At 41.2% G+C, this 23,742-nt stretch overlaps 2 protein-coding genes across 3 annotated transcripts; both read right to left on the reverse strand.

The window, feature by feature from the left end:
- Positions 1-437: 437 nt before the first annotated feature.
- Positions 438-13,741, reverse strand: kifbp (kinesin family binding protein). Its single transcript, XM_071545135.1, has 13 exons — positions 13,281-13,741; positions 12,083-12,181; positions 10,793-10,872; positions 10,453-10,511; positions 9,603-9,727; positions 8,908-9,001; positions 6,387-6,499; positions 5,416-5,565; positions 4,819-4,893; positions 4,200-4,362; positions 3,601-3,775; positions 3,142-3,327; positions 438-2,480 (listed from the first exon to the last, which is right to left on the reverse strand). The coding sequence occupies exons 1-13, from the start codon at positions 13,734-13,736 to the stop codon at positions 2,342-2,344; spliced, it is 1,914 nt and encodes a 637-aa protein (XP_071401236.1). The 5' UTR covers positions 13,737-13,741; the 3' UTR covers positions 438-2,341.
- Positions 13,742-14,858: 1,117 nt separating this feature from the next.
- Positions 14,859-19,745, reverse strand: mpc1 (mitochondrial pyruvate carrier 1). Of its 2 annotated transcripts, XM_071545133.1 has the most exons (5): positions 19,581-19,745; positions 18,028-18,031; positions 17,517-17,613; positions 16,534-16,666; positions 14,859-15,959 (listed from the first exon to the last, which is right to left on the reverse strand). In XM_071545133.1, the coding sequence occupies exons 1-5, from the start codon at positions 19,649-19,651 to the stop codon at positions 15,935-15,937; spliced, it is 330 nt and encodes a 109-aa protein (XP_071401234.1). In that variant the 5' UTR covers positions 19,652-19,745; the 3' UTR covers positions 14,859-15,934. The 2 variants fall into 2 exon arrangements, with proteins under 2 accessions (XP_071401234.1, XP_071401235.1); XM_071545134.1 differs by lacking the exon at positions 14,859-15,959 and having other exon boundaries at positions 16,609-16,616.
- Between the last annotated feature and the right edge of the window lie 3,997 nt (positions 19,746-23,742).

The raw sequence follows: 23,742 nt of genomic DNA on the forward strand, positions 1-23,742 counted from the left end.
CTTTGACCAGGATGCTGCTCAAACCTGTGACCATGGAGTAATGGGTCAAAGCCTCTAACCTCTAGATCAGATACACTGTCTGTCATCAGTTTCTTCTCAGTGTGTTTCCATCAGCACAGCATCTCTAACCACCAAGCCATCACACCCCCCTATCTGCCCTGAGAGAGGAAGCAGCGTGGAGTAACACAGAGCTGCATCCTGTTGCACAGCCTCATGGTTAATTTGGACATTGCATCAGTCAACACATCTATGGCTTCTGTTGTAATACCTTCACCTTAAAAAGATACAAATGATAAAAGATAAAATGTATCTGTATCCACACCAAATAGCAAGCGTGTGTATGCAGTTTGAAGTGACGGGACAGAAGACTACTACGGTGTTAACATCTGTGAAAAGCGCATAGTAAAGACAGACATGACATGAAGATGTTAGTTGAGATATTATCTTTATATGAGATCATCATTAGGTAATGTTAACACAATCACAGTCTGTCAAGACATAACAAAATGGGATGGTTTTACAGACATGGGTTAAGACATTTCTCCCCATGGAGCTCTCTGCATTAAGGAAATTCATAGTCTGGAACAAGAGTTCTTACATTTCTTCAGTCCGGGACCCAAACTGAGTAAATTTAGCCTTTTACCCAGGGACTCAGCGCCAATAAAACAAACCAGTGCTCCTGTTACAGGGAGACCTACCAGAAACAGCCCAATGACCCATTTTGGGTCCAACTCCAGGTAAAAAAAAACAAAAAAACAAAAAACACTTTCTTAGCTTAAAACACCTCTGTGAAACTGATCCCACATCACACGATATATGAACATATTAGTGCAGATCACTTTATTCACACAATATTGGTTTATTATTATCATTACATATCTACATAAAACATGAGGACATTCTGATTCCTCAGAGAGACAGAGAAATAAATAGCCAAGTTCTAATGGGTGAAGTTGGCATCATGCAGATAAGTTTCTTACAAGTTACTGACAGTTTGGCCATTGTAGTTTTCAGTGGCAATCATGTTGCCGCCACAAGCCTGCGCAATAATTACCGCTAGGAAACTGACCAGATGACCTCTAGGATGCTGGACTTCTGTCCACAGTGATGTTACGGAGGACACTGTTACACATCTGCAGCACAAGCATTTTAGTTCAAGAAGGGGCACCAACATCCTACCCATAGTACAACCTGGTCCAACTCTGCCATCTATGAACACCAAACCCTGGTTACAGTTCAGTAGACCATATTTTTATTACCCTCAGAGAGGCGGAGAGCCGAGATGCATAAGGCCAAACAGTTTTTCTTAAGGGTGGATGCATGCCGACATATTTTCTGACGATTTAGCCTGATTACGTCGTACCACACACACCTAAGGTTTTCTCATGGTTCTCGTGATCTTTGGGCTGAAGAAGTGGGAGGAGGAGAAGGCCGAGAGGAATTTGGATAACACTTTTCAAAACAGGGTGACAAAGTGCTTTACAGACAATAAAACAATAAATAAAATCCAATATGATAAGCAATAAAAAAGGCAGGTATGAATTACATCAGGGTCACAGAAGACACTTGACTAGTTCAAGAAAACAAGAGATCTGGTATGTACATATCCGCTCTAAGGGGACTGAGGGGACTTCACTTACTCCTAGCAACTACTTGAGTTGCAAAGGCAACGTTAGTCTCTTTGACATTTCAGAGAGGAACTTTTGAAGTTTGTGGATATCCAGTGAAGGTGCCCTCTTTTTTATAGCGCTCTGGCTGGGAAGAAAGTGTAGAAGTGGTGTTACCAACAGGCCTGGGTCAATTCACATTCAATTCAAAATGTTGCAGACTGTAAATAATTTTCAAATGATAAACCATCTATTCTAAATGACTTTTTTGTATTACTTTGGGGAAAGACATTTTTAACCCCACGACAGCAGGGGCTCTATGGATTGCATCGTTCGTCCGTCCGTCCGTCGCTCTGTTCACCACTTTTTGTGACGTGGGTGAAAGTGTGCTGCAGGGGGTTAGATTGCAGACTCTCAATCAGGAGACCCGAGTTTGATTCCTTCAGTAGGAACACTTCCACAAAATTAAATGTTGCTGGGCTGTTAGACTCTTAGTCTTGTTAATATCAGTTTTCAAGGGAACCCACTTTCTGCATTGACTAAATTCAAAGTAGGCAGACCTAAACTCTTTACTACACAGAGCATATATTCCGCCTGTTAAGTACTGTAACGTGTTCAAAGGGCTTGTGAAAGCAGCATGTGTTGGATTGAGTGGCTGATGGGACTTTAAATAATTAGTCAACCGACAAGGGAGTCATTCAGTTATTCAGTCATTCAGTCAACCGTGGAATCCTTTAGTTGTTTGTGGCCATCTTGGCTTTGAGGCGGTTGATTTTGATTGGCAGCAGGCCGACCATCTCCTGGCTCAGCTCCAGCTCTGTCTCCACAGCGGCTGCTGCCTCAGGGTGAGCCTCACAGTACTGAACAACATACCTAGACAACAGGTGGAGAATGAAAGGCCTGGTAAACATAGGCATTAGGTACACAGGTAGAAAACACAAGGACTGGGAGCATGTTTGTTATGTTTTGTATTCCCTCTCCTTTTTGTTCAAAATGCTCTCAGTAAAATCCCTTCTATCCCACTCCTTAGCTTATATTTTTGCTGTTTTCCTCGAACTTTCTTACACCATCGTCCTACGGTCACAGGAATATCATCAGATCACTTAGGCCCTGACCCCTACATGCCTTACTATTAGTTACATGTCATTTTAGTAATCTGGGCATTGAAAGGGTGATGAAACAGACAGAAAATGCCCATCTCTACCTGCTCACCAATTTTGAAAAATACAAAGTTGTGGCTGGCAGTAGGATGGTGGTGCGGGGGATCTGGGAGTATGAATGACACTGTGGAGTCACGCCCTCCTACACACTTGAGCTGATGCATGGGGGGCGGGGAGTCAGGGGTGGTAACTTAATGATGGATGAATGTGGAATACCCACTAACGTGTTATCATTTCGAGAATTTTTTTTCCACCACTAGTTGGTGTCAAAAAGCCGGTACTCCAGTTGAAGGACAATCTCCCTACTCACTACACCACCCAGAGACTGTCTGAAGATTAACATAGTGTAATAATATACAAATACATCTCCGTACTTGTAGTTGTCCAGAGACTTGTTGAGGTTGTCCAGCTGAGCGGCGGGTGCAGAGCAGATCAGTCGGCTGTGGAGTCGGGCGACTCTGAACTGGGCCACCAGAGCCGGTCTCAGAACCTCCTCCTCCAGCCGCTCTGGAAATTTCCCGTCCGGAGAACACAGAGAGTCTAGGAACATCTGGAAGTACCTGGAGGGGAGAGAGGAAAGAAGAGAGTAAGAAGAGAAGAAGAGAAAGGTGGGGCAAGAAGAGGAGGGGAGAAGAGAGGAGGGAAGAGAGAAGAGAGGAGTAGAATTGCATTGATTTTCTTTGAGGCTCTCCTCAGAAACATGAAGGGATTTCCCTCTTATTTCAATGCATATAGAGTGAGTAAATCTGCATGTACACCCCCGTCCCCCCACCCCACCCTTCCCATCACACACACACACACACACACACACACACACACACACACTCACTCACTTGGCAGAGGCGGAGCACAGGTGGTTGAATTTCTTAATGGTGTGGTTATCCAGAGACTGAGAGTCTGCCTGTCTGTTGGCCAGGGTCAGTTTCAGATCCATCATCTCATTGTAGGTCTCAGCCAACTCAAACATCAACTGTCTGCGGATCAATAGGTAGTACTGGGCATTCAGGTCTATAGATGGATAGAGGGAAGAACAGAGGGAGGGAGGGAGGGAGGGAGGGAGTGAGAGAGAGGGGAAAATGAAATAGCAATTAAGAGAGGGAGAGAGAGTCAGATTCAAATCCTTTATCTTATAGTGTCATCTTGTTTGGACCTTCTGTTAAATATGCTTCTGAGAGAGTCCCCTTTGCAGAAAATGTGAGGGATTGATGATAAAATGCTATTCAAAATAAGACAAAAACAACTATTTGAATTATAGGTTGCCAGATGGTTCACAAGCCACTGAAAATATAGTTAATGAATGCATGGATTGTATTGTATTTTTATTTTATGATGAATGACTGACTCATAACAGGAAGTTCAGCCTCATATAAGCTTGCAGACTATATGTGGTCAATGAATAAAACTGAAATCAACTAAAAAGTTAGTGCCATACCATTGCAGATGGGCTCTAGCATGTCAACCCGTCGTTTGTGCATTTTGCAGCGCCGCTCCAGATCCTCTTCGAAGAAGGCCAGGGACCTGAACAGAGCGCTGTGGTCCTGCAAGATCTCTATGTGGTCTGTCACATAGCCATCGATCTCAAAGTAGTCCTTGGCCTGCATAGATGGGTGGATGGACGAATGGAAAGAGACACATTAATTGATTGCTGCCATAGAATTCCTGAACTGTGGGTAGAATCATAGAATTCCTGAACTGTGGGTAGAATCATAGAATTCCTGAACTCTGGGTAAAATCATAGAATTCCTGAACTGTGAGTAGAATCATAGAATTCCTGAACTCTGGGTAGAATCATAGAATTCCTGAACTGTGAGTAGAATCATAGAATTCCTGAACTCTGGGTAGAATCATAGAGTCCTTTTAATGTGGTATTTTAATCTTTTTAATCCTTTTAATGCAGTATTTCTGTTTTCTGTCCACCCCGTGAATGCCATCAACACCACCATTCTGTGTGTCATTTGTGTGCAAGTGTGTATGTGGTTGATGTAGGTCTGTCCCACCAGAGCTTCAAAGAAGGAATGGCAAACGTGTGTGTGTGTGTACGTAGTGTATACCTGTGTGACATAGGTCTGTCCCACCAGAAATACAGCTCTAGCTTCAGTGAAGTCCAATGGCAACAAACAGCGCACCTGGAAAACAGAAAATAAACGGGTTGATCTCATCTAAAAGGCAACATACTGTATTAAATTAATTGCAGTATGGCGCCCCCTGTTGAAACACTATTATCCTGATTCTTGTTCGTTTGTGGTGAGATTTGTCTGCAACTGATTGAGCTTTTGATACATGGACTGACAGTATGTGACAGGTAAAAGTCAGTTTTACATGCAGTTTGTGTGAGAATAAATTTTAAGTTGCCATTGTAAAAATGTAAAAACTTGTTATACAATCAGTTTTTTTATCTTATGGCTAAAAAAAATGACAAGTTTTTATTATGATTGTTATATTATTAATTAAGGGGAGCTTCTCTTCTACACTGGCTACAGAGATAAAGGTGATTATTGATGATTATTATTATTAGTAGTTGCAGTATTATAACATGGACCTTCTCTTCCAGGCTGTTGTATTAGTAATGCTAGTAGCTGTAATAGTAGCAGTACTACTAGCAGCTGTAATAGAAGTAGTACTAGCAGTAGTAAAGGAAAAATATGGACCTTCTCTTCCAGGCTGGCGATGGAGTCGAAGGTGTCTTCGGAGCCAAAGAGCTTGGCGCTCTTCCTGCCCTTCTCTTCCTCTTCCTCCTCCCCTCTTCTCACTCTCTTCAACTCCTCTTGACGCTCGACATCCAGGTCGCCAATGTTGTCCTGGGGACAAACACACACGTGTACAAGCACATACATGAATACATGAAATCACGTGCATATACAGACATAGTAGAGAGAACACACAAACACACGCATATGGACACAAGCATAAACAAACAAAAATTCACAAGTAAACACACAGATATGCATGTATACACACATGCAGACCAGGGTTTGACAGCAACACAAGCTACAGTCAATACAATTCTTGTTTTTGTTTTTGTTGGTGATCAGTGTTCATTGCTGTGGACTTTTTTTCACTGCACTTCCCCAAAAATCACTTGTCAATCACAAATAGTGTCACCAGTATTGCATCTTTCTGAGTCTTTTTCTTTGGATTTTCTTCTATTCCTTATCTGTTCAGCTGTGATTCCTATCACTGATCATGCTAACTACCAGGTCCTTCTATTTATTCCAAACAAACTGCTGCTGCTGGAAACATAACACATACAGTTTACTGTAGGTCAGAGAATATTCCCCAGGAAAGACCTACCCTACACTCGGTGTTTAGAGCAGCACATTTTCAAGCTTTCATGAACTGGATATAGGTTGAATCACTATCAATCAGCTATAGAGCTATAGAGTTTTACTTTAAAGTGGTGAAGTCAAGCAGTGGATGCTATGTTTGCCAAGTCTACTCACTTTGGTACAAGGCTAACCTGTATTATTTTATTTTTTTTAACAATTCTGAAATCTAATTTGGCTGCTAAGAAGTCAAAGTGGCCAGTGAAAGTTCACTAGACAATGTAGCTGGTGGATGAAAAGGTGTTATAGACAGCCCCACACACACACACACACACACACACACACACACACAATACCTCTAGAAGTTTCTTGGCATCCTGCAGCAGGTTGAGACTGTATTTGATCCAACATCTGGCTATCTCTGCCCTCTTCTGTCTCAGCTGGTCCCTGCGCTCACTCTCTGTCTCACCTGGGTCAGACGGGGGGAGGGGGGGCAGAGGTATGTAGGGAAGAGAGAGAGGGAGAGAAAAATAAAGAGAGAGGGAAGGAGCAGAGACAGAGAGAGAGAGAGGCAGGGAGACAGGGGTGGAGGGACAAGTTACAGTGCAATGCTATACAATGAATACAGTGAATGCTATACAGTTGTGTTCTCTCATGTTTGAGCTGTTGTAGTTGATTAGGGCAACACAATATGGAAGAAAAAAAACAGTGTGATTATTTTGATCAGTATTGTAGTTGCGATTTGAAATATGAAATGCTAAACATTAAGAGTCAACATCTTTGGTTTCTTGGTGGTGTCGCGCTTGGGGGGCTTTCGTCTCTCGGGGCGGCGGGCGGCTGGCGGGTTTGTGGAGAAGGGTGCTGTCTCTGGTGGGTTGGCCAGTGCGGTCGCCCGGTCTGGGTCCTGTCGGGCTTTTGTGGGGGCGGCTTGATCGTGGGGTCCGTGGGCTGTTTGCGCCGGTGAAAGGTGCTGCAGGGGGCGTGGGGTGGGGCTTCGCCGGGTGTCCTGGGGGCCTGGCGGCTGGAGTGCCTGGGGTCTGCGGGGCTGTCGCTGCTGCGCATGGGGGATTATTTGATGGGTGGGAGGTTTGGGGAGTGGAGCAGTCGTTTGGAGTGGAGGTATTGGTTTGTGGCATTGTCGGTGTCTCGGCTGTATTTCTGATCGGTTTGGTGCTGCCCTGGTGGGTTGGGGTATCGGTCTCTTTCGGGGGCATGGAGATTTCTTGGTGGTTCCGGACTCTTGAACGGTAGTGTAGTCTACTTGTACCTGTATCTCCATTTTATTGCTTTCTTGTGTTTTGGCACACACTTAAGCAATATTACACGAGAGGGTGCGCTTTACCATCATTATTGGCACGACAGTGATGCGGTCAGGACCGAGGTGCTTGCGCCGAGGTCCATAAGCTAACCCTAACCCTCGAGTGTAATATTGCAATTATACAACAGTTACCAACAAAATACAAGATATAATCAAAATGTATTCATATTGTGGGGCAATTCGCTCTCAAAATAAAAAACTTTTTGCTAGTGTTATCTCTGTTTCCCTGGAAATACATGGGGTCTGACTAATAACTGAAAATCAATAAGTCACATCAGTAAACTCCTATGTAATGAAACCTAGTTTACTACTCCAGCAAGTAGGCCGACCCTTAGTAACGACCTAGCAACAGAGACGATTTCTAGTCCCTGTTGAGTCAGCCAGACAACTTGAGCTAATGCTTTCTAGAGATCGCGGGATTTCCCAAACTAAATAAATACTACACATATAAACACAAAACTGCCTTGCTAGCTCAATCTTGTTGTAACTAAGATATCTGCTGAAAAAAATAATTTTTCCATGGACAGATTTAGCTACTACGTCCGCGAACTTCACATGTATTTTTAAGCTAATAGCGCCGTGTCACCGACTCACTGGCACAGCTGATGGAGGATGCCAGAGCGTCTGGTAACATCGAGGCTGAACAAAGTTAGCGTTATATTTAAATATATTGTATGATAATATGGCGGAGTAATATTTAGTGATGAGCAGGCTAGGTGTGCTGTCATGCTGATTTGATCACGTTCTAAATGTCTAGTAGACCAATCAGAGTGCTTGGTCGGAACTACCTGTTGTATAATTTTATTTAAAGTTCCATCTGTTTTTAATTGTATCTCTGTTTGTTTGTTTGGTTTTTTTAGTTGTAAAATTTTATTCCTATTTTTTATAATTTTTTTCGGCACATACTTTTATGTAAAGTTCGATCTGTTTTTAATTGTATCTCTGTTTGTTTGTGTGTTTTTAGTTGTACCTGTTTACCTCATATATTACCTTTTATTCCTATTTTCTATTAGATATATATATTTTTTTAATTTATTTTTATTTTTCTATCATTTATTGTGGTAGTTTCACATCACTGCTTTTGGGTTTTATTGTATGTAAAGCACTTTGTAAACATTGTTTTTAGAAAAGTGCTATACAAATAAAGTTATTATTATTATTATTATTATTTCATATCTCCAGGTGACATGGGTAAAAGCACACATTCAGAGATCAGCTCCTATAACTTATGGGAATTAATGTATCGGTTTCATAATGACAATCATTTTCCTTAACCATGTTTATATAACACAACTGGTTAAACCATTCATATCATCCAATTAACAATACAGCTGTCGCATTTTCTTCTTCTCGCTACCCGACAAGACACACTCTCCTCTCTGCATGTTCGACACTGTCGTTACTGACTGGATTCTGATTGGTCAACAACTCACAATGCTGCTGCTGCACATCCAGAACCAGAACAACTTAGCACTTGATTGTAAAAGGGACAGAAAAAAGTCTTCTGTAGTTTACATATACGTAGGTAGATAAAGAGATTTAGATGGATAGATACTTACTCTCCTGTGCTGCGGCCTCAGAAGGAACCTCCCCTGCCAAATCTGCAATGACAGTGGCTGCTGAGAGGCAATGTCTGCCTTCCATGTAGCGGCCCTGGAAAACACACACACACACACACACACACACACACACATAGACACAGACACACACACACACACACACACACACACAGACACACACACACACACACCTCAGAATGGTTATCTAGGAAACAAAGTACAGTGACAACGTTGTTGGCCAACACAGACCAGTTCCTACAGAGTGTTTATGATTACTGCAACCAAAGAGCTGATTTTATGGCATGTGGAAAATTGAAAAACAATTTAAATGGTTACATTTTCTGTGATAATTCTTAATCTTAATCTCGCTTTGCTTGTGCGAGGGAGGCGCATTGAGTGTGAGAGCTGGGGTGGAGAGAAGCGAGGCAAAGGAGGTGGTGAGCGAATATGTATTTACGTTCTCTAAAGACAACACACACTCACAGATTCATTAAATACAATGTCCATTAGTCTCTAAAAAACAATATATTTTAGTATTGTCACATTTTTTATGATGAGAATGCAAAATCCTTTTAGCCTAGTCATTGTTAGTTGATGTTCACTGTGCCTAAATTTATTCAGGTCTTTGTGCAAAATATGTGAGTATTTTTCATCAACATTTTGTCAACAAAATTGCCACTGCAATCCAAGCCTACCTTAGTAATGTAATACTGTGACAGTGTAGCAGCATTGAGAGCCCACTCCATTGGATTGTACTGGTTTAGCTGTAGCTGTCTCTGTAGTGTACTGTGGCAGTAGGTGGCAGCACGCTCAATTTCACCTGGGACACAAAACAATACAATTATTATTACTATCAAGAAATAAAACAACAAGACCCAGCGTTCTTATATTCACCTGGACAAATATGAATCCAATAAATTGGGGTTTCAGCCACATCAAAATATTCAATGATTATGAGGAAATATCCTCAAATTGCTCCTTATGAGATGAAAGTAGATGTTAATGGATTCAAATTGATAAAGAGCATAATACAACAGAAACATAGATTCCAATATGATTTTGAGTAGTTCAATGAGTTAGTTATCTTGCAGAGTTCGCATTTTACTCCTATCTTAGATGGGCACTTTTAGTTTTGTGTAATTTGTGAACTATCCAAGATCACAGAAATAATGTGAATTCTGTTTACAGGAGGATTACGTGTTTGTTAGCAATACAATATGTGTGGAATTAATTTGCATATGTATTTTATGCAAAGAAACTATACACACCAGATGAGTTGCAATTCTTACCTATTTTGGGACTCAATTTCATGTGATTTTGATGCCGAATAAAAGCTGGCAGTGTGATTTAAATATTGTTAAAAATAGTTTCCCCAAAGATTTGTCAATGAACTATTAAGATGGGAACTTGGCAATACTTTGTGCATGTAAGGGCACAAGTCTGTAATGGAGAGCTGAATATGGATTTGCTAATTTACAGTATTAATTTACAGTAGCCAACACTTACTGGCCTACTAATTTGCCTTGAAAAACAGATCAGACTCACCAAGGTTCTTATAGACCTGAGCCAGGTAATACATGGTATGGGTGTAGGCCAACTCAAACCTAGCGAGAGACAGAGAGAAAAGAGAGGGAAAGAGAGACACAGAGGGGAAGAGGGAAAGAGAGAAATGAAAGAGAGAGAGACAGGGGGGAAGGACGTAAATTAATATAATTTACGATATATAATATCATAAACACATATGAAGCTTACAGGGTGTTAAGAGCGAACATCTGCCTGTGTGTGTGTGTGTGTGTGTGTGTGTGTGTGTGTGTGTGTGTGTGCGTGCGTATGTCAGTGTGTGTGTGTGTGTGTGTGTGTGTGTGTGTGTGTGTGTGCGTGTTACCTCTTGGTCCTTTCCTGATGGGTCAACAGGTTATCCTCAGTAGTGAAGTACTCTGCCATGTCAGTGGGAGGACTCCCCTCCTGAAAAATACACAACAACCAGGGCTACTGACAAAGAGGATTTGGCCAGTGCAGTTTTCAACGGCAGCCATGTTTGCTCCACAGTTTTGCTCCATGGCTGTTGCAAGAAACTAGTGATTCTATGTCTGCTCATCTTTTGCATTGGCCGTGTCACTATGGTTACAATACAGTATTATACCACGGTCTGGGTGAATACTCGATTCTGATTGGCTGCAGGGTGTGCATTAATTCCTGATAATGGACACCAACTAAGTAGTTCCAGTGACACTGTCTGTTCACCGTTCTAAATTAATGCGCTGGCTACGCAGTATCAGCCTGTATCTAAAATGAGTAACCATAGCAACAGGGACGCAGTCAAACCCTCCGTTTACTCTGTTCATTTCTTCGTGAAAATCTTGATATTGATTTGGGGACAATGACATGGCTGGATAGCTAGCTAGTCTTGTTGTTAAACATACTGTCAAATTATATTTACTGTTTGTCAACCGTACGCAATGTTATTGACTTTGAATCTTGCTAGCATAACATTAGCTTTCTGGCTCATAGCTGAGCCAAAGGGTTCTATGAGCTGAGCGGACTAGAAATATCTCCCGTTGCCAAGTCGTATCTAAGGTTCGTCCTATTTACTGGAGTAGTGAACAACGTTTCCATTGCATAAGAACCTTATGGGATGGTAATGATTGTTCCAGGTATTAGTCAAACCCTCAGGTGTTACCAGGGAAACTGAGTTATGGCTTGTTAAAAACTTTAGATTTTGATTACAAAACGCATGAAAATATAAATTAATGGTCTTATTTTTTTTTTCTTTGGCAAGTGACCATGGTATAAGCGGGATAATGCCCGACGAGGTGTCCATTATCAGGAATTAATGGACTCCGCGGAGGCAACTGTCCTTGGCCTCCCCGTCGTCCATTAATTCCTGATAATGGACACCTCGTCAGGCATTATCCCTTACTTAATGTACATATTCACAGCCAACACTTAGTTCTAGCCAGTCAATACCTCGTCAGGCATTATCCCTTACTTAATGTACATATTCACAGCCAACACTTAGTTCTAGCCAGTCAATATCAGTCAGTGAGACAATAAACCAGCCAGAAAACCAGTCAGTCAGTAAACCAGCCGACAAACTAATTGTGTGTATACCTCCTTCATGTAGCACTGATAGCTTTCTCCTGTTCCAGCCTTCCATCCAGGAAACTAATCTTACCTCCTTCATATATCGTAGGTAGATGGATTCTGCTGTTTCCAGGAAACCCTGAGCCTCTTCTGTCTCGTCTCGTCCCGCCCAAAGGATGCCCAGCTGGTTCTGACAGACAACACAAACAGCCAATGAGTGAGTAGTATCAAGAAATCTACTAGCGTGGTCTCAGACAGAGAGAAACTAGATGTCTTAGTCAAGAATGATGTAGTTAGGCAAGCTACTTATACTCTGCTTACACAGCATTATAATTAATCTCCATGATTTACTGTTATTGTTATAAATAATTAAGATGGGGCAGCAACAGCTTGACATGTGCTGCGGTTTGATCTTCTGTCAAAACAGCTCTCAGACCAAAACGATGATAATCATGGAGAAAGGTAACGCCATGCATACATGCATTTCTGAACTTTGAACAAAACAAATGTTCTTGAGGCTTGCAGCAGTAGTTACTTTTACTCTCACCCTGAACTTATAGTGTCTCTGGCATAGTTTAGGGCAGGCAATGGCAAAGTATATCTGAGAATTTCTCAATTTTCTCAACAACCATCACTGAAGTGCCCTTGAGCAAGGCACTTAATAACCCTAAATAAATGTGTGGATCTGTCTAAATCTGAACTAGCATGACAGAAAAAGAGCATGCATGCTGAGCAAACCTTCTCCAGAAAACTAAAGCTTTAAAAAATGAATTTTGCTTTTGACTGTTTTATAGATTGTTTTTGTTGACGATGAGGTACTCTGATCCTTTCCTTTTTCAACAGCTGTCAAACTGCATGAGTATTATTAAAAATGCTTCCAAATTAATTATTACAGATAAATGATCACATTATGACTGAGTTGTCACACTGGGAGTAGTGGGTGATGTGTTAATACAGGGTGGTGCAAAACCGTGTTTACACACAATTCCCTAAAAATGATGAAAGTGATGGTGTTATGGATGAAATTGTTTGTGTTGGCAAGGGATGCCGTCACCCCTTTTAAAGGCGTTTACCCCTACATCAATCCCTGTTAGCTGCTTCATAGCTGCGTAGCAATCATTAATCATGACCATTTCACTGGCAAATCTTTAACAGTACGATTTTTAGAAATGTAGTCCTTGCTTATATCCATGTCCTCTTTCTAAACTTCGACTTCTGCTGGAATATGTAAGAAGAAACTGACAATTAGCTAACGAAAGCTAGCGGGTAGTTGGTTTTAGCATCATTACCCTGACATGGATGAATAGCGACACAATCTCGGACGATACGCTGCATTTCTCTATCAGTTTCATGCAATTCATCAAATGCTCCTGGCCGGCTGACAGTTCCTCTGTCTCGACGTGGTTGACACCCAGATAATACTCCACGGCTCCCAGTTTAGCGGCCCGCAACCCGGCTGGTGAGTCGCCGCTGAAGCCTCGGCCGAAGCCGTCCTCCTTCTCCCCGTCCACCGGCTGCTCTGCCGGCCGCTGCTCGCCCGTCTCTGCGCCGCTCTCATTTTCACCCTCGCCAGCCTCGAAACTCTTCAGCGAACAGTAAATCTCCCTGAGCAGCTCCCTGGCCTTGTACTTGGAGCGGAAAGGGTCGGTCGCGGGGTCTTTGCGAGATTCTACCTCGGAGAGGTTTTGGGCGGTGGTGAATTTGTCGCAGACAGCTCTCCACTCCGCGCTGTTGAGGGACGCCATGTTGACGTTATGGCACAGACTGTTTCCTTCCTTCTTTGTCTCTGTTATTTTAGAGCGCTCGGCAGCCAAGCACCAGCCGAGCGCCAACTACTGGATTTGATGCATATTTATTCCATTACACATTTTCAATAAACTACGGGGGGCTACCATTCCTTTAAAATACAATTATACTGTTGAATATGTCCAAATTACCTGTTAAATTATCAATATTTCATGAACAAGTCCCTCACCATGGAAGCTCTGTTTTGTCCACAATTTCTCCCAACAACTCAGATTAGACTACTGTCAGAACCAAGTCTATATTTTTCAATAAATGGTACAATATGACTAGTTTGTCATTGATATGTTTGATGAGAAAGGTTATTTTATCACATATGAGAAATGTAATGTAAGCAATACAAATCATCATAATGTCACCATAAATGGTTTTGAGGTTGAAGTGCAGACTGTTCTCAGTAAAACTGGATGGCCGTATAAAAAAGTATAGCCTCTTGTATACACTGTCCTGCAGATTATTTTCAATAATGTAGGCATTTTAGTTGTCAAAAATGTCAGTGCAATGGCTTCAAGATGTCTGAGACCCATACATCAGCTTCATTTGTCAGATTTTTGCATCAGTGTATCTCTGAGAATTCAGCCGTGACCATGTTTGGCTATAACTCTGAAGAAGCAAGCAGTAAATTGTTGGGATAAATGAGAACAAGTAAACAATGATCTGATTCATTAATCCAGCTTTCAACAATAATGTTTCTACAAAAATGATTCAAGAATTGGATGTACAATGTATGCAATTTCCCCACTAATTTCCAAATAACGCTCTAGAGGTACTCTGGTTTGCTGTACTTGTTACTTTAATTTGTACTTTACATCTTTGTTGAGGAAAGGGTTTGATCATTTATTTTCCAAGGGCATCAGGTTGCTACACCTTCTCCAGAGCAAAGTGTTGAGTGCAAACATGGAGAAATGCTCCCTGACTTCACCATGACGACATGTCTGACACTGTCAAGGTTACCCGTTCCCTTGCAATGACCATGGAGCAGGACTTTGGCAGCAACTGAAAACTACAATGGCCAAACTGCACTTTAGGCTTAAACAAACTAAGTAACTAAGTCACTCACTGAACCGTGTTCAAGTCATTTATTGCCAGTTTATTCCAACAAACCCAGAGAACACAAGGAATCAGCTCATCAATCAGGGAAAAGATTAATGTGAATATGACACATTAATGTGACAGAATAAATTAATGTGAATGACACATAACAACAACACACAATACATGTTTGGGCAGCACTGACAGAAGCAGCTTGCCTTGTCCTGTCACACAGCATTACACCTAGACAGCCTCAGCTCATAACCTAATCATGCAGCCTTACAATCTAGGCAGTCTCTCCATATAAAAAGATATCCATTATTTGTATCTTTTAAACATTTAATTAATCTTGTATTATTTATCATTACTGTAGTAAAATCATACCAAGTTAAACCGTATGCGTTTTCTATGGATAGTACAGTGTAACGTCTAGCTCCAGGGCGCACCAAGACAGCTGAGCTCTGTGTGTGTTCTCCCTGTTTAAATAAAGGTTAATGAACTTAAGTCCATATGCTTAGCCAGTGATATTCTGCCACAGTATGGACAACATATTGACTTCAGGCATCTTTTTTCTATTAAATATCAAGCCTTTATTTAACCAGGTGAGTTGTTAAATAATAAAAAATATTTGTGTTGATGGCCTGGAAAAAGATATTTGATGACTATATAAAGATTGCCTAAACACAGCTTGCATGTGTGCAACAGCCAGTCAAACTGGACCTAATGTGCAAGGCATGCAATGGATGGGCTGGCTTGCTGACTGTGTACATTCTCCCTCATTACATTTGTGTGTGATGCTGCATGTTGCAAAAATCTATGTCTAAGACTAAGACTAAAGACTAAGTGATAGCAGTTGGCCTTAATTCTTGGAGAGCCACATCTGCTTTTTTCTCTTTGTGTAGTAAAAAATGACTAAAACTTCATGAGGATGATAAATCATATTAGCATCAAGTTAAAATAGGTTTAAGTGCCACTGTTTTGATGATTGGATAAGATGTTTAGGTGCGTTAGATTTGATGTCCCAGTTAAGGTGGATGTTGTAGCCACAGGGTCTCACTCTGCTGCTGGCTCCCAAAAGTGAACGTTCTGCATCGGCTTCACTCTGCCACTAAGATGCCTTCTTCTTCTCCATGCTGAAATGACAGAAGAACAGTCAGACTGCGTGCCATTCTATTCTAGTCCATAACCTTGATTGAAGGGATTGTGTTGGATTGTGTTGGAGAGCAGCACTCCCTGCAAACTGAGAGACAAGCTCTACAGTGAATTAAAATAGTACAATAAGGCTCAGGTTGAAAACTACCAGAATTGTCCTTTAATGTTTTTGAGCATTTCTTTATGGCATGTCTGTTTTAATAGACGTATGGGAGAGAGACAGGAAAGATGAAAGAGACAAGAGAAAGAGGATGACATGCCACAAGGTTCTGAGCTTGATTTGAATCTACAATGGTCATGACAAAGTACATAGCATGCATATTAGGCTGCTGAGTCATCTGCACAAACTCACTAACATTTATGTCAACAAGTAAAGCATGCTGGGATAGCTGATGGAAATGACAACATCCATGACTCAACACTCTATAGACCTTGACATACAGCTACCAATTTTGGGGAAATGTAGATAACACTCATGACCAACAGTATCGCTCCATGGCACATCTGTTGCCCATAACGACAAAGGAGAAAACAGTGGGCTACAATATGACTTACTTGTATTTGATGAGACGGCTTCCCTGGATTAGCTGTGCTGTCTCATTGGTCAGATGGCAAGCAAACAGTAGCCAATTACGCGGCTGCACCTTGTAGGCGAATCGCATGAAGAGCAGTGAATAGCAGGTCAAAGCTGAGAGAGAGGAAACACAAGACAGTCACAGGGAGTGGGTTCACTGCTGGACAATTCCCACTACAGCTCAAACGTGTAAAAACAATGAAATTCTGGCCTTATTGCCCAAGAAAAATAATCAAATGTAGAGTGATTACAGTACAATTATTCCATATGTCATGATATAAGCATCCAAATAAGAGGCATTTTTAAAACCATAACAGGTCATGAAACAGATTAAGTCTTTGAGCAAATCCTGATTCCAAAACTGAAATCACTCCCACTCCGCACTGCTACCAACACCTGATATCGCAGATTAGTGGACAGTACAAACTCTTTTCTCTGGCTTTCTGGCCTTTGGAGACTAAAAACCACTTTTGTTCTAAAGTCAGGAAGATGCAAGCTGTTGTCTAAAGATTTCACTAGTCTGACTGAACTTCATTCCTGAAATACTCAATTGTTTGAGGTCCAGAAAAAAGGTGTCTTCAACAATAACAGACACATGTGTAGTACACATTTGGTGTAGTATTATATCTTGTCTGTGTATGTGTGTGTATCTATCTATGTGGTATGTCTGTGTTATGTATGTGTGTATACAATACTGCTGTCTTTGTGCTACATTACATTAAGGCCATTTAACTGACAATTGTATCCAGAGTGACTTAAAGAAGTGCAGCAGTAGAATGAGTTTTCATTGGTGAATCCCATATTTCCCAGTAACCTTGGGATAAAGAAGCGCAAATGACAACAATGTCAACTAGAAAAGAATGGGGTATGGTGTGTGTGTGTGTTCTGTATGTGTGTACACTTGTGTGTATCAGTAGATGTGTCTATGTGTATGTGTGTGTGTGTGTGTGTGTGTGTGTCTTACCAAAGGTCATCCTGCCACTGATAATCTCAGGGCTCTTCTTCATATCTGAGATGGCTGCCACAGGAAGACCCCAGTTAGCTACTGGGCCCCAGAAATGCTGTACACACACACACACACACACACACACACACACACACACACACACAGACACAGACACAGACACAGACAATTTAGATTTTAGGCATTTAGCTGAGGCCCTTATCCATTATGACTTACAGTCAGTTTTGTTCCATACGAGTACTATGCAGTACTTGTAATACGCATACTTAATGGGAAAATCTAAATTGGTGAATCTGATAACTGAAAGTATCCTTGTACAGATACAAGGGACAGACATTTAATACTAAAAACTAGAAAAAGGATACACCCATACACATTCAATGGCAGATAACCAGGTACAGTGCTACCTTGCAGCACAAACAGACAAACAGAAAGTCAGGCAGAATGCAGACAGACAAACCAGCAGGCAGAGAAACAGAAGGACAAACAGACAGAAAGGCTGAGTACGTACCGTGCTGTTGAATGTTTTTATTTTCAGGGCAACATAGGAGAGAGAGGGACAGAAAGACATAGATAAGTCATACTGATATGAGGGAGGTCACACAAGAGCTATCAGCTAAAATGGGTCACAGGCCTGTTTCTAGCAGGTTCACAAGAGAACTAGATTGTTTCAAAAGAACCCTGGTCCCAAGGTGAAAGACTAAATTTGCTCTGTCTGGGTACCCACATCACTAAAGTATGTTGTTGAGCGAGGTAACATTTTCACATAGCAAGCTTACTGATTACCCTGCACAATTTGCAGCATCGTGACAAAACACACCAGCAATAAAAAATAGTCAGTTTTGTCAGGGAGCTGGAAGAACATGGATGGTGTCTAATACCATGCAAGCTGCCATAATGTGTACACATCATGCCTTGACCAAGAGTCAGCAACTGGTGAAATATAATTGTCTCTTCTCTTTGGAAAAGACCCAAGAGATAACCATCTTGTCTGCCTGTGGCAGCTGTAAACCAACATGGCCTCTTGCATCACTATGTAATCATTTTGCCTTTTTTGAAATTTCAAGCATGCTAATCTGTGGCAAAGACCAGACCAGCAGAACATACGAAATTAACCCCCGGCACAGCATGTCAAGCCCTCTAAGACAATGGTTCTCACATGCTTTTGCATCTGGATCGAAGATTTACCTGACCATAAAGGCATACCTGACAATAAAGCCACAACCCCAAGCTACTCACAGTATTTCCTTATCCAGGTTATTCTTTGTTTTCAACCCTATCCAAGCCTGTCATGACCTGCCTGTTGAAAACTACAGTTCAAAGAGATGTCAATCAAGATGTGTTAAGAAGTAATGGAGATAATTACATTGGCTGTTTTGAGCGTTTGTGCGAAGTGAGAATTATCTTGGTCTGCATCACCTCTTTTGAGTGCCCCATTGTTAGGTACATCGCTTAATATCTAAAAAAATAAATAAATAATAAAAGTCTGTACTACAGCTGACCCTGCGGCCTGATCTGAGGGCAAACAAAAACTGATTTTTTTCTATGTGGGTCAATAGAGAATGCTATTATTATTCATTATTTACACCTCAAGGGATTTTAAACGCTGCCAATAAGAGTTTAGCTGTTAGTTTGTAGGGCATACCATTTTCTCTCTCTAGTTTAGTTCCAGGAAGGACAAACAGGATCACTGGATGTTTAAAGTAGTTCAACAGTCCCCATTATAACATTTACATATTAATAAGGTTTTAGTCTTCACTGTAACTTAGCAGCCAAACAGTACAATATTTGCAGTCAACCTCGCAAGCTACATGCTGGCGTCACACAGCACAGACACAAACGTCCTTCAAAAGTACCAGAGCAAAACTTTTCAAATACAACCCAAAGTAACATCGAATTGTTGAGAAATCCACAATTTGTTAGAAAGACTCTGGTTATAGCGTTAGTTGTCTTAGATCGGCAAACTAATACTAGCATAGCTAACATTATAGCTACTCTTAACAGCTAGCTACATTAGCGTTACTTGCTAACAGAGAAATGTAGCCAGATAAACCACAGGCCTACCTCATCAAATAATCCCTGAATTCTTTGCTCTTCAGGTGGTCAATTGCTTTCCGTGCGATTACCCCTGCCATGTTTTAGGTTGGTGTCTTTTTTGCTCAGAAGAACTGTGTTGCTCGCACGGGGGACTGACAGCTTATCTTAGAGGGCAACTGGTCAAATTTCCGACCATAATATTGCGCTTTACGACACTGTCGCAGGTTTCTCAGCGAAGAGGCGCTCTCATTTGTGTTGCTATAGGGGAGGTGTGTGGTTGCTATGCCGCATTTACCTTTATCCAGGACCGCCATTATGGCTCCAGTAGTTCCATAAAGTAAGATTAGACCAGACCAGTAAGCAAGTCGATAACCCTGTTGGCCGAAAATTCCCATGATGTTGATTGACTAAATCAAATCCCGTTAAACAGAGAGAGATGAAGTTGTGTAGGCGGGGCAGCAGTGATGTGGTCGCAGTCCGACTGGTACAGAATGACACCTACGGCAGGTTAGGGGTTCACCCAGGGCCACATGTTAAAATATGTGGACTCATAGCAGTGCAAAGCGTGTGTTTTGTTATTATGCTGACTTATAGCCTACCGGCATATATGGAGACTGATGCCAGTTTCTTATAACATAAAATATGAAACTTTACAATGTCCCAGCAGGGGACTTGACCCTCATGAGTTAGTGCACCCACTAAATGTTTTAAATGAGTCACAGTTCACTCAAACATGTAAGCAATTTGGTAGAAAATCAAAAAATGATCACTCCCAGTGTCAGTGAGCATTTTTCCGTTGAAAAGACGTTTAAAAAATGACTATGGTCACTGATGAAAAGACGTTCAAAACAGCCCTGCGTTCAGCCCCGACAAAACGTAGCAAAACGTTTATTTAAACGGAAACGGTGGTGCGTTGAACACCCTGTTGTGTTACGCAAGCGCTGCAACTATGGCAGCTGAGAAGGCCATTCTTTGTTCGTTAAATATGTGTTTAATACTACAAAACACACTCTATGTTGCAGTCACTGCCTTGCCGTCCAGAATAGCAGAGCACATCCCAATCGAGTGAAGGGATATGTGGAAACTGTGGTTCCTAATTATAGTGATCCAACATTTGCCTCGCATTTCAGGATGAGAAGGCAAACATTTCAGGCGAAGGATAATCCACTTCTTACCTTCGAGACTGTGTTACGATCTATATGAGCTAATTATTTTATTATGAGTATTAGGCCTATCATTATTGCCGATCACTGTTGTTGTGATATGATATTGTAATATTTACTATTATATATTTAGAGGAGTAGAGTGGAGTAGAAAAGTTTATGAAAGTGTCACTCCACAATGGTACATACAATAGCAAAAGACACAAACATGTCTTCTAATTAGTTCAATTGTTGCAGACAGCAAGCTGCAGCGGACGCATTTGTAAAGGACTTTTGTTTGATCCATTATGCGCACTGCCTTTTTAATACGGCGGGGTTTATATACACGTCGCTGCTGATTGGATAACACCTCTGACACACCCACCAAACGAGAGACAACGTACCCCAAAGCCCGTTTCACACCGTTTCGAGGAAACATGACGTTCAACCCAGAAACCGTAGCAAAACGGTGCACACCGTTTTCAGATTGAACGTGCCCCTGGTTCAAAAGTGAAAGTTTTTTCAGACTATTTGAAGATGTTGATTGAACGTTCACATTTAGACCATATTTCACCGGTGTAATATCCCGGTGAAATATGGTCTAAATGTGAACGTTCAATGTTCAAAGACAGGAAAAATAAAGGAGAGAGAGAGATGGGGGGCGACATGCAACAAAAGTCCACAGCCGGATTCGAAGCGCAGACGTTGCAGTTGAGTTATACGTCTTGGCTACTGGAGTGCGCTGCATTTTACATTAAATATTTTAGTACATAACCCTTAGTACACCACTTAACTATGTCAGTGTCAGTTGTAGTCGAAGCTGTACCACCTAAGGACTTGCGCATGCACGTTACAGCAGTAAGCGCAATTTCCTATTTTACATTTGTATAGAAGTGCTCCCATTACGATGTCCTGGAAGCTTCTTGTTGGCAGCACACAGCCTATATAGTTCCATATACATGACATTTTAAATGAAACATTAAATGTGTTGAAATTACGTCTTCGTGTAGACCACATTTCGCCTACCAGTGCAATATGACTGGAGAAATACCTTCACACTAATCAATATTGTCTCTCTTTCAAGCTACAACTGAACAAATTATCAAATGATTAAACAAATTTGTGTTTTGTGACACATTGATGTTGTAACCACATTTAGCTGGTTGAAAAGAGGGCGAAAGGGGTTTTAGACGTTCAGACCGAATATCACCCAGTTTTCAACTAGAAATCAACGTTGAAATCCCGGTTGGTGCTCACTGGGCTCCTAAACAGGTTGGCGATAACTGCATTTCCAAAATACAAGTATATTTATGTTACTTATGTGTAGAACTTAGGTGGCTAAATAATACAAATGAAAAGAAAAAGATCTCATTTATTAATATCCATGAGATACTGAAGAGGCATGTGCTGCTTGAGGCTGAATCCACGTTATCTGTCCATATAGGAGGCGATAGAGTTGCATTTTGCTCTTAATCCACATGGAGGCGATGCAGACCTTCACAGTACCATATAGCCACTACTTTCTACAGATTTATCAAAAGGCAGCCAGACTTCTGGGGTAAGACACACACACACACACACACACACACACACACACACATACACATAAACCCATGCGCCCATGTGCACCCATGCACCAACGCTGTATACAGACACACACATCTGTAGGCTACATGTGAATGCATGCAGACACACACAGGCCTACAGTTATTTGTCTGCTAAAACAAAAACACTAACCATTATCATTCATGTGACTTTATTGCTGTTGTTGTCATCAACAATAATAATCTATCTCATCTATTGGTTTAGCAGCTTAATAGAATGAAATGGAAACCCTTCACCATTCTCCTCTGCCCCCTTCTCTACTTTTGGTGTTTTCCAAAGCATTTTCACTCCTCCCCTCCCTCACTATCTATCCCTCCTCTCCTACCAGGGAGTAACGTGGACAACAGGGTTGGGATCAATTCAATGAATGAACTCATCAATTCCAATTCAACTGATAAATTGGAATTGGAGTTTGAAAAAACCTACAGGAAACAGAATTGGAATTGAATTGGAATTTCAGGAAGTTTAATTTAATTCAATGAAATTCAGTGAAATCACATGTTTTTTTGTTTTTTCTTACCACATATCTGAGATTACACGTAGTGTTATATATTATCAATACTGAATATCAGAAAATGTTAAACGTACCTTTCAGGTGGTATATGATGCATAACATGTAATCCTAATACATTATGATTGAATGAACTTTCTTTTAACTGATTCATAATGTTTGATTTATAGCCTAATGTTTAGCAAGTCAAGACAACCTCTCTTAGAAGTGGAATTTCATAGAATTTGATTGTTTCCCGTCATTCCAATTCAATTCACATTCTTTTTCCTTAGTTGGGTTTGGGTTGTTTGGGGTTGTGTTGTTGATAGAGAGGATCACGTCAGCAACCTTTCGACTACTGGGCAGCCTTCCTATAAACCTCCTGATAACCCGCTGCCCTTTAAAAGGTAATGGAATGAATGGAGCAGCCAGACATCTGTCACAAGGAGGTTTACTTTTTAACAGGATGCCTGTTTGTTTTCACTGACTCAATACAGGTAGCACCTGTGTGACACTGTGTTTGTAGATATGCAAATGTTTCACTCAAATTCTGTTCAGCCTGTTGTGTCCTGTACGGGGTGAATGAGAGACAAACAAGAGCCCTACAAGGAAAATACAACAGAATTCCACCTCTCAAATCTGTTTTTCCTATACCCCGAAGCAGCTCTGTTTAAGGTTGTGAACATTCATGTCTCCAACTGCTAGAAAGGAGAACCACATGTATTGTTCTGTGGAAGGACGTATCTATTTGTTTTGACTCAGTGACTGCAAATACATGATGCTGTGAGATCTGGGAGGTTAGTACAATATATAGCCTAATGATTATCTAAATAAATGAATAGATTAGCAAGTATTAAAAGCTAGCTTCTTGGCTGTGTGTGGTGGGAAGTCTTGCTGAAGGGACAAGTCAATGAAGCACATCACAAATCTGCACTGTATGGCAGAATGAAGC

Source organism: Centroberyx affinis, unplaced genomic scaffold (genome assembly GCF_046629955.1).
Source record: "Centroberyx affinis isolate AG114_WGS23_722 - 3 ecotype Tasmania unplaced genomic scaffold, CSIRO-AGI_Caff_v1 ptg004778l_1, whole genome shotgun sequence".
In the NCBI taxonomy this organism is placed as follows: Eukaryota; Metazoa; Chordata; class Actinopteri; order Beryciformes; family Berycidae; genus Centroberyx; species Centroberyx affinis.

Excerpts from the sequence above, each read along its gene's own strand:
- kifbp (XM_071545135.1), bottom strand. The coding sequence starts at position 13,736 with ATGGCGTCCCTCAACAGCGCGGAGTGGAGAGCTGTCTGCGACAAATTC. Across the intron at positions 10,873-12,082 it reads ACCTACGATATATGAAGGAG|GAGGGGAGTCCTCCCACTGA; the intron begins GTAAGATTAGTT and ends TGTATTTTTCAG. Across the intron at positions 9,002-9,602 it reads CACAGTATTACATTACTAAG|GGCCGCTACATGGAAGGCAG; the intron begins GTAGGCTTGGAT and ends TGTGTTTTCCAG.
- mpc1 (XM_071545133.1), bottom strand. The coding sequence starts at position 19,651 with ATGGCAGGGGTAATCGCACGGAAAGCAATTGACCACCTGAAGAGCAAA. Across the intron at positions 16,667-17,516 it reads CAGTGGCAGGATGACCTTTG|CTTTGACCTGCTATTCACTG; the intron begins GTAAGACACACA and ends CCTCTCTCTCAG. Across the intron at positions 15,960-16,533 it reads AGCCGTCTCATCAAATACAA|CATGGAGAAGAAGAAGGCAT; the intron begins GTAAGTCATATT and ends CTGTCATTTCAG.